At 38.8% G+C, this 13,314-nt stretch overlaps 1 protein-coding gene across 2 annotated transcripts in view; it reads left to right on the forward strand.

The window, feature by feature from the left end:
- xrcc1 (X-ray repair complementing defective repair in Chinese hamster cells 1) overlaps positions 1–13,314 on the forward strand; it is a 145,868-nt gene that overhangs the window by 34,237 nt on the left and 98,317 nt on the right. The window contains exons 6-7 of one of the 2 annotated variants that reach the window (XM_066719475.1): positions 6,700–6,814; positions 7,216–7,349. In XM_066719475.1, coding sequence (XP_066575572.1) covers positions 6,700–6,814; positions 7,216–7,349 — 249 coding nt within the window. The remainder of the gene's footprint in view (positions 1–6,699; positions 6,815–7,215; positions 7,350–13,314) is intronic. The other variant, XM_066719476.1, reaches the window with a different exon arrangement.

The raw sequence follows: 13,314 nt of genomic DNA on the forward strand, positions 1-13,314 counted from the left end.
GCTGTGCTACTCTCTCTCTGTCTCTCTCTCTCTCACACACACATGCGCACACACACGGACACCTGAGCCGCACAAATAATTTGAGCAAGCTTATTTAGTATAAGCTACTTTAGGTGGGGTAGCCCAGAAATCCATGGGTGGTCTGGGGGGTCTCCCTCAGATTTTTTTTATATTTTATTGGAGCCCTGAAATGTGCAATCCTGATTCGTTTGGAATTTAAAAAACTTAGCTCAAAATCTCCATGAAATCAGGCAGATTTGGACTTGTATTGTTACAGACTTGCAAAAAAAGAATCAAGCAAGGGTGAAATTGAGATTGCTTTATTTCCTTTATGCAGAAAAAAAAAAAAAGCTACAGCGTGTCTCTGTACAGAGCAGAAGGAACAGAACCTGTATAAAACAAGAGCAGCGGATTGTCAGCCCGGCTCATGGCTTCAGGAATAGACAGAGCGCTACTCCCCGCATGGACTTTTTATATATCTCATAACAGTGTTAGGGTTCCAGCGGCTCCTTAAAAAGTCTTAAAAGGTCTTAAAATAAAATCTGTGAAATTAAGGTCATAAATTGTCTTTAAATGTACCGTAAATTTGCTGTAGGTATTAAATTTGCGGATGGTGGGTTTAAGGCTGATGGGAAAATTGTCACGCACAGTGGCACGGTAGGTAAAACGTCTAATTAGCTTGTATTTGTTTGAATAAAGGACGACTTAAGCGGATCTGCCCAACATTTGGGCATCAATTTCAAAGTATTAATTATCTGATAAGCAATTTGAGATAAAGACATGCAGTGTTTTTAGCTGCGTAGCTGAGATTCTGCTGAAAAGAGCCATGTGCGGTGTGTTTAAACCTCCTGGTTTTAGAAATTCAATGCGCATTGCAGCACATGGGGCTGGAATTGACCAATGGAGAGGATGTTACTGTGTGTGTCATGTGCCATGGAGATCTGCCATTACTAGCCAATCAAAAAAACCCTGTCTCAGGCAGTTGTTCAGTGTCGGGTTACAGGCCGAGCAGCGCCAGGGCGGGGGGGGCTTATACAATTCAGCTCATATCTCAGCTATGATTATTATTATTATTATTATTATTATTATTATTATTATTATTATTATTATTATTAATATTATTATTATTATTATTTTTATTTCTTGGCAGACGCCCTTATCCAGGGCGACTTACAACATAAGTGCAAACAAAGTGCAAAAATACAGTTAAGTACAAGGCATCAATCATTAAAAATTCAATTTAGCTAAAACATAGCAATTCAAACTAATACATTTTACAAATTCCAATTTACAATTTACACAAGTACAGTAAGTGCGGAGGACATCCTGGATGGTGAAAGCTAAGTGCTGTCAAGATGTAGGGTCACAGTCAGGGGCTATGGGAAAGGGAGCATGGAGGAAAACAATCAACAACGCGAGAAGCATAATAAAAACTGTGAAGTGCTATCTAGCAGGGATAGAGGATTAATATTACAAGTACTGTCGGAAAAGATGTCTATTATACATGCTACTGCTATATATGTGGTATCTATGGATTCAGAGCAGCTTCAGCTATGCAGGTATTATGTACTTATAATAAGTATATAATATTATATTAAATATAAGTGGAAAATGTGCAATAAAGTAAAAAAAGAAACAATTAGATTTTTTTTTTTCAGCAATGGAAAACAGAAGCTGATTAAGATTGTAAGGTCAGCAGAATATATAACAAGACCCCCTGGCATGCCAGGTGCCCCCCTGCCACTTCCTGGAGAGACCCAGCTTTGCTCAGTGGCATGTTTGAGGGACCTGAATAACTCAGGGAAAATAGAATCTCAATGTTATCCTTGGTCAGTTTGTAAAAAAAAGTGCATTATTTCAGTGTTATGTATATAGTTTATTGAAATACAATGTATATTGCAATACTTAAGGCTTTGAAGAGTATGTTCTAAGTGTCAAAACTGTTCACTATTACTGTGTGGGTGTGAAATCAATCATAATAAAAAAATAAATAATTCTGTTTATTTTTTTATTGCACATTGTTCACTCAAATACTGTCTTATAAGTACATTATGCATGAAAAATGCATTTAGCAGAGGTTGTTCTGAAGAAATAGATATAAAACGCTTTGTGGTTTATAAGCAAATGCATATTGTTTATCAGCAAGAATGTAACAGTGGTAAAAACAGGAAAAATCTCAGTCCTCTGAGGGTTAACTTAGTATTAGACAATGAGAGACTCCGCCATTAAAATAAGTTTTACGTTTGCGTTATGTTAGCTAGCTACAGACGTTGACGTCTGGTTGCGTGTGATCTTTGCGTTGTTTAGACATTTTTGGGTCTTAAATTATATTTGTTAAGGTCTTAAAAAGCATTGAATTTGACTTTAAAAATGGTGCAAGAACCCTGAGTGTCACAATTTACAGTCAAGCACACGGAAGAGAACTACACTCACACATGAAGGGGAACAAAACACTAAAGTGTAGTCTCTTACAGTCTAGGGCTCAACTCGAACAGTCTCTATTGCCAGTTTGTTATATCTTGTCTTCCCAACCACACGTCACTATGGGACACGTATGTCTGGTGAACAATCACATATCAACTGACATGATCTCAAGGCAGCTGGGACCATAGTCACCAAGAAAACAATTGGTAACACACTACACCGTGAAGGACTGAAATCCTGCAGCGCCCGCATGGTCCCCCTGCTCAAGAAAGCACATGTACAGGCCCGTCTGAAGTTTGCCAATGAACATCTGAATGATTCAAAGGTGAAAGTGTTGTGGTCAGATGAGACCAAAATCGAGCTCTTTGGCATCAACACAACGCGCCGTGTTTGGAGGAGGAGGAATGACCCCAAGAACACCATCCCCACCGTCAAACATGGAGGTGGAAACATTATGCTTTGGGGGTGTTTTTCTGCTAAGGGGGACAGGACAACTCCACCGCATCAAAGGGACGATGGACGGGGCCATGTACCGTCAAATCTTGGGTGAGAACCTCCTTCCCTCAGCCAGGGCATTGAAAATGGGTCGTGGATGGATATTCCAGCATGACAATGACTCAAAACACACAGCCAAGGCAACAAAGGAGTGTCTCAAGAAGAAGCACATTAAGGTCCTGGAGTGGCCTAGCCAGTCTCCAGACCTTAATCCCATAGAAAATCTGTGGAGGGAGCTGAAAGTTCGAGTTGCCAAACGTCAGCCTCAAAACCTTAATGACTTGGAGATGATCTGCAAAGAGTAGTGGAACAAAATCCCTCCTGAGATGTGTGCAAACCTGGTGGCGAACTACAAGAAACGTCTGACCTCTGTGATTGCCAACAAGGGTTTTGCCACCAAGTACTAAGTCGAATGGGTCAAATACTTATTTCCCTCATTACCATGCAAATCAATTTATAACTTTTTATACCATAAAATACACCTAACATTAAAATTATAGATGATCATTTCTTTGTCAGTGGACAAACGTACAAGATCAGCAGGGGATCAAATACTTTTTTCCCTCACTGTATGCAAGTTGTTTGCATGGTATATGAACAATTTCACACACAAATAGAAAAATGTGCATGTTCTATTCATTAGAACAAAGAATAAGATGGTGTTAAATGCTGACTTAGCTAATACTAGCATTTTACATGCATCAGGTTCTCTCAGGTTCACAGGCAGGTTATAGTGCAGGATGCACAGCTGCTCTTCATTTTCTCCCAAAAGGGAGCTCTGTTTTTTTTATGTATTTAAAAATGCCCTCAAAAGTCTAACTTACTGCATCTGTTAGAAGTATTGCAATATGAATCATAGCCAAAACACGATATAGGATTTGAAATACTCTGTATAGTTTCAGTTCTATCCAACATTGTCTGAAAGGTTTTTCAATCTCATGTTCTTCAGATTGTTCACTATGATCTGAGCTTGCTTGTCATTTGGAGATTTGTTTTTGCTTGGTGATATCCAGTCAACATCTTCAGCAAATATTTCGTTTTTTTTTCAATTTGAATTGCTATTGTGAATTTTGAAAAGCGATTTAATTCACTTTTCAGTAAAAATTCACCTTTATACCGTAGAATACAGTAATCTTCAGTCATGACGAGAATAAAAACCAAAACCATGGTTACTCAAATGCAGCAAACCTTTTAAAACACTTTCTATTGGTTTTGAGGGTTTTAGTTTTTATTTGTTTTTAATCCCTATGTTTCTCAATGGGTGTGTTTTTGTGTCACTGGCGCTTTAGTGTGTGCGCATTACCTCTGTGCGTTAGAGTCAGAATTTTCCAGCAAAAAACTAAAGCACCATAACTGTTAACCCTCAGAGTACAGGACTACAGCTCTCTCATACAAACCACAGTGCTTGATAAAGTGCAGCAAATTACTTAATTTTACATAAATAAATATAAGGATCATAGGAACCATAAGACACTGACATTTTTCATCCTTTCTATAATTCATTTAATTTTGGAATGAATACAGAAATTTGCATTAGCAAAGAAACCGAAGTTATACAGAAGCCATTTTGATTCTCAAAACAACGCTATTTCCAAAATTAACCTGGCTTATAAACACTTAAAATCATATGTGTATGAATGCCCAGAATTATCTTTTTTAAATAAAATAACACTGATGTTTACAAATACTTGTTCATGAGATATCATCAGTTTTGCAAGGAGCGCACCTGTCTAGAAACTAGTCAGAATTACACTGCAAAACAACATAAATTAAACTAATCGGCCAGCTGGCGGCTTGTGCTGTTTGTTGAATAAATATAAAAGCATCTTCAAATGTACAGATTATTATTGTTGTCGTCGTTATTACTACCAGTAATATTTTATAATAATAAAAAATGTAGATTGCTTACTTTGCATTGATTTGTAAATGCATGTGTTCAGCTCGGTGCAGATGTGATCTTTCTCCTTTGAGCAGAAATCGTCCGGTCAGGTTTGCCATGTTGAAATACATCTTGGAATATTACTACTGTGTATTTATTAATCTTAAACTAGAAACATCTTAATCTGTATCTTCACCCCCCTCACATTTATTCTCGTGATAAACTTCTGCCTCCCCCTCTTCCAAATCTATGTACAATACTAATCAATGTGCCCAATTAAAAGTTTACAATACTAAAAAGTTTGTTTAATTTAGTTTTATCGGTCTCAGAAGCAATACAGTGTTCAAAACATCCCCCATTTGACTCCTTTAAAAGTGCTCTCATGTAGTGAGCATTTTAAGCACGCCGCCATCTTTCCCCATCTTCTCTAACAGACTTTTTTTTTTACCAATACAAAAATCTGTTTGTTTTAAAAGCTTTTTGAATGGTTAATTCAACCGCATACAAAAACATTATATGGATCAGTAATACCGAGTCTCTATAGCTTAGACATACAGGCCTATCTAATTGTATCTGTCTGATCAAGCTGAACTGATTACACATGGCTGAAAATCTGCAAAATTTTACTGGTGTTTATCAAATCCCGCTATATCATACTGGATAGTGTATCCGATTTGCCTGCCAAGATGGCGGTATTGTGATCCATGGTCACGTGACTGCAGGAGCTCTATTGGCAGCTTCGTTAGAAAAATGTTTTGATAGATTCCCATGGAAATTGGCTTTACCACCCCTCCTTCACCTTTGGGCAATGCTTTCGACTTGAAAGATAACACCTCTGCCTTCCCCTGCTCTAAAGTGATAATACTAATCTTACATACAATTCCCCAGTGCTTTACAATTAGGGCCAAATTGTGATGGCTAGACGACTGGGACAGAGCATCTCCAAAACTGCAGCTCTTGTGGGGTGTTCCCAGTTTGCAGTGGTCAGTACCTATCAAAAGTGATCCAAGGAAGGAAAAGCGGTGAACCAGGGACAGGGTCATGGGCGGCCAGTGTGGTCCGATCCAACAGACGAGCTACTGTAGCTCAAATTGCTGAAAAAGTTAATGCTGGTTCTGATAGAAAGGTGTCAGAACACACAGTGCATCACAGTTTGTTGCGTATGGGGCTGCGTAGCCACAGACCAGTCAGGGTGCCCATGCTGACCCCTGTCCACTGCCGAAAGCACCTACAATGGGCACGTGAGCATCAGAACTGGACCACGGAGCAATGGAAGAAGGTGGCCTGGTCTGATGAATCACGAGTTCAAGGTGTTGACTTGGCCTCCAAATTCTCCAGATCTCAATCCAATCAAGCATCTGTGGGATGTGCAGGACAACCAAGTCCGATCCATGGAGGCCCCACCTTGCAACTTACAGGACCTGCTGCTAACGTCTTGGTGCCAGATACCACAGCACACCTTCAGAGGTCTAGTGGAGTCCATCACTCGACGGGTCAGGGCTGTTTTGGGACCTACACAATATTAGGGAGGTGGTCATAATGTTATGGCTGATCGGTGTGTGTGTGTATGTGTGTGTGTGTGTGTATATATATATATATATATATATATATATAATATATAATATTTGAATTTGACAGCTATGTAAAGATACTTTTCAGTAATTTTAAATGAGAAACTTGCCATATGAAATTGATTACAAATGGAAAATTAATTGTATCCTCAATTTCTGTTTGACTGCATGTACTATAATATTAATGTTTTTGTAGCTTGCACATACATTCAAATGTAAGTTTAAGTTTGTGTATAGCAATGGACGGTGCAGTCTAAACTATGGGAGCAGGGTTCTCACATTTAATTGCTCTATGTGTGATATTTTCCTTCATATATGTGTATTTCCCAGAAACTGACAAAGTTGGGCCAGTTCAAAGTAAAGGAGGTGGAACCCTCTTCATCCAGTTTAATGCCTGGGAGCCTTTTCTTCAGCAGGACAAACAAGACCCCAACATCTACCAAAGGTAAACCCATATCAGATCATCTTCCTTTTGTTCACAACAATATTTTCCTATAGAGACTGCAGTTTGACCTCAGTCTGTTCTAAAATTATATTGTTATTATTTGAATTTACCCTCTTACCTTGATTGTTTCTATTTTAGGTACATTATTTACAGTGTTTTGAACACAACAAATGGAAAGCAGTATGAAATCTCAATTAATAAGTATTCTTCTCTACCAACATGTACAGTTCCTTATCCAGTCTTCGCTGTTTTTTGAGATAGTTTTGTGATATATTAATACAGTGGGCATGATATAAATTAAATGGTTTGCATCTTTCATTTAAATCTTCATGCTTTGTTTTGCCTGAGTATTGCACAACTTTTGTTTTAAACACATTATGCTGTTGTTCTTGTTTTCTAAGCAGCTTCTCAGAATGACAAACCATCTGTCAGTTACGCTGTAGCAGCCCTACAGTCTACAGGTTGTGCAGCCGAGAGCACCTCTCCAATCTCAGTGGACAAACCGGCCCCCCCCTCGGCCACCCCATCACCCAAGGTACTGATCGAAGCTTTGAACTCACCTTACATTTATCTAGTGCAGGCCTCTTTAACTGGTCCACATCAGGACTGCAAGCGAAAGCAAATAAAATAAGACGTTATTTCAGGCGAAAGGTAGTGAAGGCAGTTAATTCAAACAATGTACATGTTTTATTAATAATAATGATATACCCTGGCACGATGGCTTAAACAAACGTAAAACAACAACATCGACAACAGCGCGCAGCTTATATCCTGCCAGGTAGGGGCTGTGACTAGGTATCCAATAAAACCAGTTAGTTTATTCTTGCTAGAACATCATGCTTTCAGTGTATATTCACATTCCCATTAAGTGTTCTGTTAAAGTACTATTCTTATGGTGAAATTATGTAACTATAATAACATTAATTCATATAGCCTAATACTTTGTTGCTTTAAAAGTTCAGAATAAAATGCTTCTACCCCGCCTACTCAACTTTTTATTACAATCTGGCCTGCAAAAAAAAGTTGAAGAGCCCTGATCTAGTGGCTGTGAAAACTGGACCAGCAATGTTAAGCATGGTTCTAGCTCCTCAAGAATGTTCAGTAACTAGGTGTCAGACCTAAGCAGTCAATGGTCTAAAACAGGGGTGTCAAACTCAAGGCCCGCGGGCTGAATACGGCCCCCCAATGGTTTTAATCCGGCCCCTGCAAAGGTGGTGTATCATTAAGTAGTTAGGCCCACGACAGCTTGTGAATGAAGAAATTGCAATTGTGAACTACAATTCCCATTAGCCACTGCGAATGAGGTAGGGTTTTAATAGCCAATCATAGGCTGAGTTACTGTCCACGCTCCTGTTCTTTCAGTCATCTTCAATAAACTCAACTCAAAATGTCCAAGAAAAGAAAAATCGACAAGAAAAGTAGAGTATTTCAGGAAAGGTGGGAGTGGGAATATCTGTTTGTGGAGCAGAGTTTAAAACCTGTATGCCTCGTTTGTAAGGAGAGTTTAGCCGTGATGAAATAATTCAATACACGGCGGCACTACGAGATGAAACACAAAGAGAAGCACTGGGTGTTTGGAGAGAGAGCAAAGGCTGCACAAAGTGGCTGAATTAAAGAAATAAACTAAAGCAAACCGTGTATCAGGTGGCTGCATTGTTCCCTAATTTCAACCGGTGTCCTAATTGACTAATTGTCAAGTTATTGCTATTTGGTTTAATTTGGTTCGTTCTCTTGTATTTGTACTGGTGTTTGGTTTCACGTATGGTTATATTTTACGGTCTTTATTGTGATTAGTTTGTTCTGTTTAAACTCCTATTTTCGATTTATTCTTTTGATTTGATTAAGATTGCTGCTCGCTGCACAATTACAAGAGGAGAACTTGCTTAAGACCTTTGGAGATGGACACAGTGTGCAAGTGGTTTTTAATTGATACAGTCCTGCATCAATGACACGCTTAAAGTTATAGCCCTTATTACAGCGCCGGTACCACAGACCGCCTGCATGCTGCACAGTCCTCTCAGTGTTTGAAGTGCAGACCTGTGCGAACAGCTGTGTCACTGATGAAGATCAGCAAATCCACACAAACATCACGACTGAATGTCCATAGTAAAGATCGCTTCAGCACAACACATTACACCGGACATTGACAAGCTAGTCTCACGAAAAAGGTGTCAGGTCTCCTCAATAAATGAACCCCCTCAGAGCAGCAATTAGTTCAGATGTATGTTTTGAATAATCATAAATCTAACTATTTAAATTTAGTTGCCAAATTCTTTAAATCAACAGTGAATTATAAATAGGCGTGAGCAAATATTTATGCAGCCCTCGAATGAAATTTGATCATATGGCCTGTGGTAAAATTGAGTTTGACACCCCTGGTCTAAAATGTGACCCCACTGCATGCAGCATTTGCATTTAACTATTACCATGTCTCTACTTACACTTGAATTACCCCCTAACAGAATGTTGCACTGTAACTGGTACTTGCCCTAAGTTTAATTTACTTTTAAAACTTTTTCTTACTCTTATTTTTATTTATTTATCTATCGGTAAAGGTGTCTGCAAATACATAATTATTATAATAACACTTAATGCAGTACATACAAAAAGGACATTAAGCATATTGTATTCTGTAACCATTGTCAATAACATATAAATAGGTATCACATGCTCAAACCCCATCAATACTGTAATCCAGGGGTTCCCAATGTCTGGTGATGGAGGGCCAACTTCCAAAGGTTGCATGGGAGTAGAAAATTAACCACCAATGAAAACTAAATATCTCAAATCATACCTTTTTATTTCCTATACATTTCTGTTAGGGAACATTTATGAACTTTGATTGTTGTTTTATTATGTTCCCCCAAATTACATGTGCAATTTGTAATGGAACATTTTCAGAAAGTGTAAAAATATAGTAAAGGTTCAGAAAAGGGGTGGTTGAAGGTTGGCTTTGGGGGCCCACACCAAACATCCTTGAGGGCCGCATTTTGGGAACCCCTGCTGTAATCAGTCTATGTAGGTGGGGGAAAAAAATATATGTACTGCTGAATGATAACTGGTTGGTTATCTTTAGCGCTTAAAGTTTGCAGTTTTTAGTAGGGCCTGACAGGTTTATCAGAGCACCGATATCAGCCGATATTGGCCTTTTACTAGGGAGGTCAAACTTTAAAATTTTAAAATATAACACTTCTGACTTGTCATCAGGCAAGTCACTCTGGTTACCTCCCACCGTCCAAAGACATGCAGGTTAGGTTAATTGGTCTGTCTAAATTGCTGTGTGGCTCAGCAACTGGTGTGTTGCCCTGGGTGTATTCCTGCCTTGCGCCCTATGCCTGCCGGGACCGGCTCCAGCTTCCCCGCGACCCTCACCAGGATAAGCGGTTTGGAAAATGGATGGATGTACATTTAAAATAAATAAATAAATAAATAAAACATAAAATGAGCTTTTACCCCTCAACAAGATGGCTTTTAAGCACTTTGTTTCATCCCTGCCACCATCTTGGATTTTCATTACCTAGATTAAAAAGACATTTTAAAACTTAATAAAAGTAAATGTATAAGTAGCCACTATATATAACATAGTACAAGACCCTTGTTTGACTTTTGGATCATATAGTTCATACGTTGTTATCGATTTGTGTGATCTACTCCCCAAAACATTATCAAATGGTGCAAATCCAGCGTTTGGCGAAAAAACGGCACCGAGAAGCAGCTCTGCGCAGCGCGCTCCGCGTGTTTAGTTTAGAATATAGCATAGCGGAGTGACTGATACTTCTGCATTTCACTGCCAGAGCCGCCATGCATACAGACTGCAGCAGCGCTGTGAGCTCCAGCCGTTTACTGTTTGTGTATCTTCGTGACCATACATTTGTAATCGTAATCAAAATGTCATAGGACTTTAAAATGGATTCCTAAATAAACCTTCCTACAGTAGAGTAATTCAATAAAACTTGAAAAATTAGACGAGGAAGTAAAGTGTAATATTTGATACTATATTCAATCAATATTTGTATGTGAACTGGACACGCAAGTTTATTTTTTAAACTGTTCAATACATTGGATTTCATAGTATTTATTTATATACACGTATGTCTTTATTATTTTGAACCACCATTAAAACTGCTAATCTGTTGCCAGGAGAATTGCAATATATTTGCAGCACATTTAAAATTAATGTGTAAAAGTATTACAATATACAACTATTTCTTATTCAGTGAGAAAACATACGTGAAAACAAAGAATAAGCTATAAGCAAAAGTCTGGTAAGGAAAGTTTGTTGATTTCAAAACCACATTTTATTTTCAACAACAATGCCTTTATAATGGTTTATTATGTTTTGTGCATATTATTATTAATGAAATTGAAAGCAACATTGCCACGCAAACCTGCTATTGCACGTAAAACAACTCTCCATCTTTTCAATTTGTTGAGTTTATCGGTTTCTGCTTTAAACATTTCACATTTCACATTTCAAACTTTGCTATACAGTGAGGGAAAAAAGTATTTGATCCCCTGCTGATTTTGTACATTTGCCCACTGACAAAATACACCTACCATTAAAATTATAGACTGATCATTTCTTTAACAGTGAGAGACAGAATAACAACAAAAAAATCTAGAAAAAAGCATTTCAAAAAAGTTATAAATTCATTTGCATGTTAATGAGGGAAATAAGTATTTGACCCCTTCAACTTAGTACTTGGTGGCAAAACCCTTGTTGGCAATCACAGAGGTCAGACGTTTCTTGTAGTTGGCCACCAGGTTTGCACACATCTCAGGAGGGATTTTGTCTAACTCCTCTTTGCAGATCCTCTCCAAGTCATTAAGGTTTTGAGGCTGACGTTTGGCAACTCGAACCTTCAGCTCCCTCCACAGATTTTCTATGGGATTAAGGTCTGGAGACTGGCTAGGCCACTCCAGGACCTTAATATGCTTCTTCTTGAGCCACTCCTTTGTTGCCTTGGCTGTGTGTTTTGGGTCATTGTCATGCTGGAATACCCATCCACGACCCATTTTCAATGCCCTGGCTGAGGGAAGGAGGTTCTCACTCAAGATTTGACGGTACATGGCCCCGTCCATCGTCCCTTTGATGCGGTGCAGTTGTCCTGTCCCCTTAGCAGAAAAACACCCCCAAAGCATAATGTTTCCACCTCCATGTTTGACGGTGGGGATGGTGTTCTTGGGGTCATAGGCAGCATTCCTCCTCCTCCAAACACGGCGAGTTGAGTTGATGCCAAAGAGCTCGATTTTGGTCTCATCTGACCACAACACTTTCACCCAGTTCTCCTCTGAATCATTCAGATGTTCTTTGGCAAACTTCAGACGGGCCTGTACATGTGCTTTCTTGAGCAGGGGGACCTTGCGGGCGCTGCAGGATTTCAGTCCGTCACGGCGTAGTGTGTTACCAATTGTTTTCTTGGTGACTATGATCCCAGCTGCCTTGAGATCATTAACAAGATCCTCCCATGTAGTTCTGGGCTGATTCCTCACCGTTCTCATGATCATTGAAACTCCACGAGGTGAGATCTTGCATGGAGCCCCAGACCGAGGGAGACTGACAGTTATTTTGTGTTTCTTCCATTTGCGAATAATCACACCAACTGTTGTCACCTTCTCACCAAGCTGCTTGGCGATGGTCTTGTAGCCCATTCCAGCCTTGTGTAGGTCTACAATCTTGTCCCTGACATCCTTGGACAGCTCCTTGGTCTTGGCCATGGGTGAGAGTTTGGAATCTAATTGATTGATTGCTTCTGTGGACAAGTGTCTTTTATACAGGTAACGAGCTGAGATTAGGAGCACTCCTTTAAAACTTTTGTTTTTCCCCCCATTTCTTTCATAAACACAAATATGCAATGCCCTTGCAAATATCAACATTTTAAACATCGTTTTCTTATTTATCATAGAAGTAAAACAATTATTAAATACTGTAATCAGTTTTTCTTTAGTACTTTCAATACTCAACATTCCTACATTTTAGCAAGAAATACACCATTTTATTTTAATTTGCTCATTTCAAATTAAAACACAGATATAGAAACTCACCTGGATTTTTTTTGTGTGAAAGGAATCTGTTTGTCTCTCTGAATTTCTTCAGGACTAATTGCAGCTTTTCAGTGTAGATACAATGTATTTACTACAGTTTAAGCAATCTAAAGTTTAAGTGAATATTTGACACAATTTCTCTCTGACCGGGAGAGATTTGAGGGATCAATGATAGAATATTTCTGTTTTGCATGCTAACAAAAAAAGTAAATATTGGCAGATATATCCGTAATCGGGAAATTTAGCTTCCCGATTATCGGTATCGGAATCAAAATGTCTTGATTGAGCCATTGATTCTACTTTGCTTTTTGTCATTCCAACATTAGTCTTAACTAATGACTTTAATAACTCTCCTCTACCTGCTCCTATTCTATTTATCATTTCTTTCTTGCACTTTGCATTAGCGTCCAATGCAGGGCTTTCGTTTCGTTTCGTTTCAGAATTGGGGGGGGGCA

This window comes from Amia ocellicauda, chromosome 12 (assembly GCF_036373705.1).
Source record: "Amia ocellicauda isolate fAmiCal2 chromosome 12, fAmiCal2.hap1, whole genome shotgun sequence".
Taxonomy (NCBI): domain Eukaryota; kingdom Metazoa; phylum Chordata; class Actinopteri; order Amiiformes; family Amiidae; genus Amia; species Amia ocellicauda.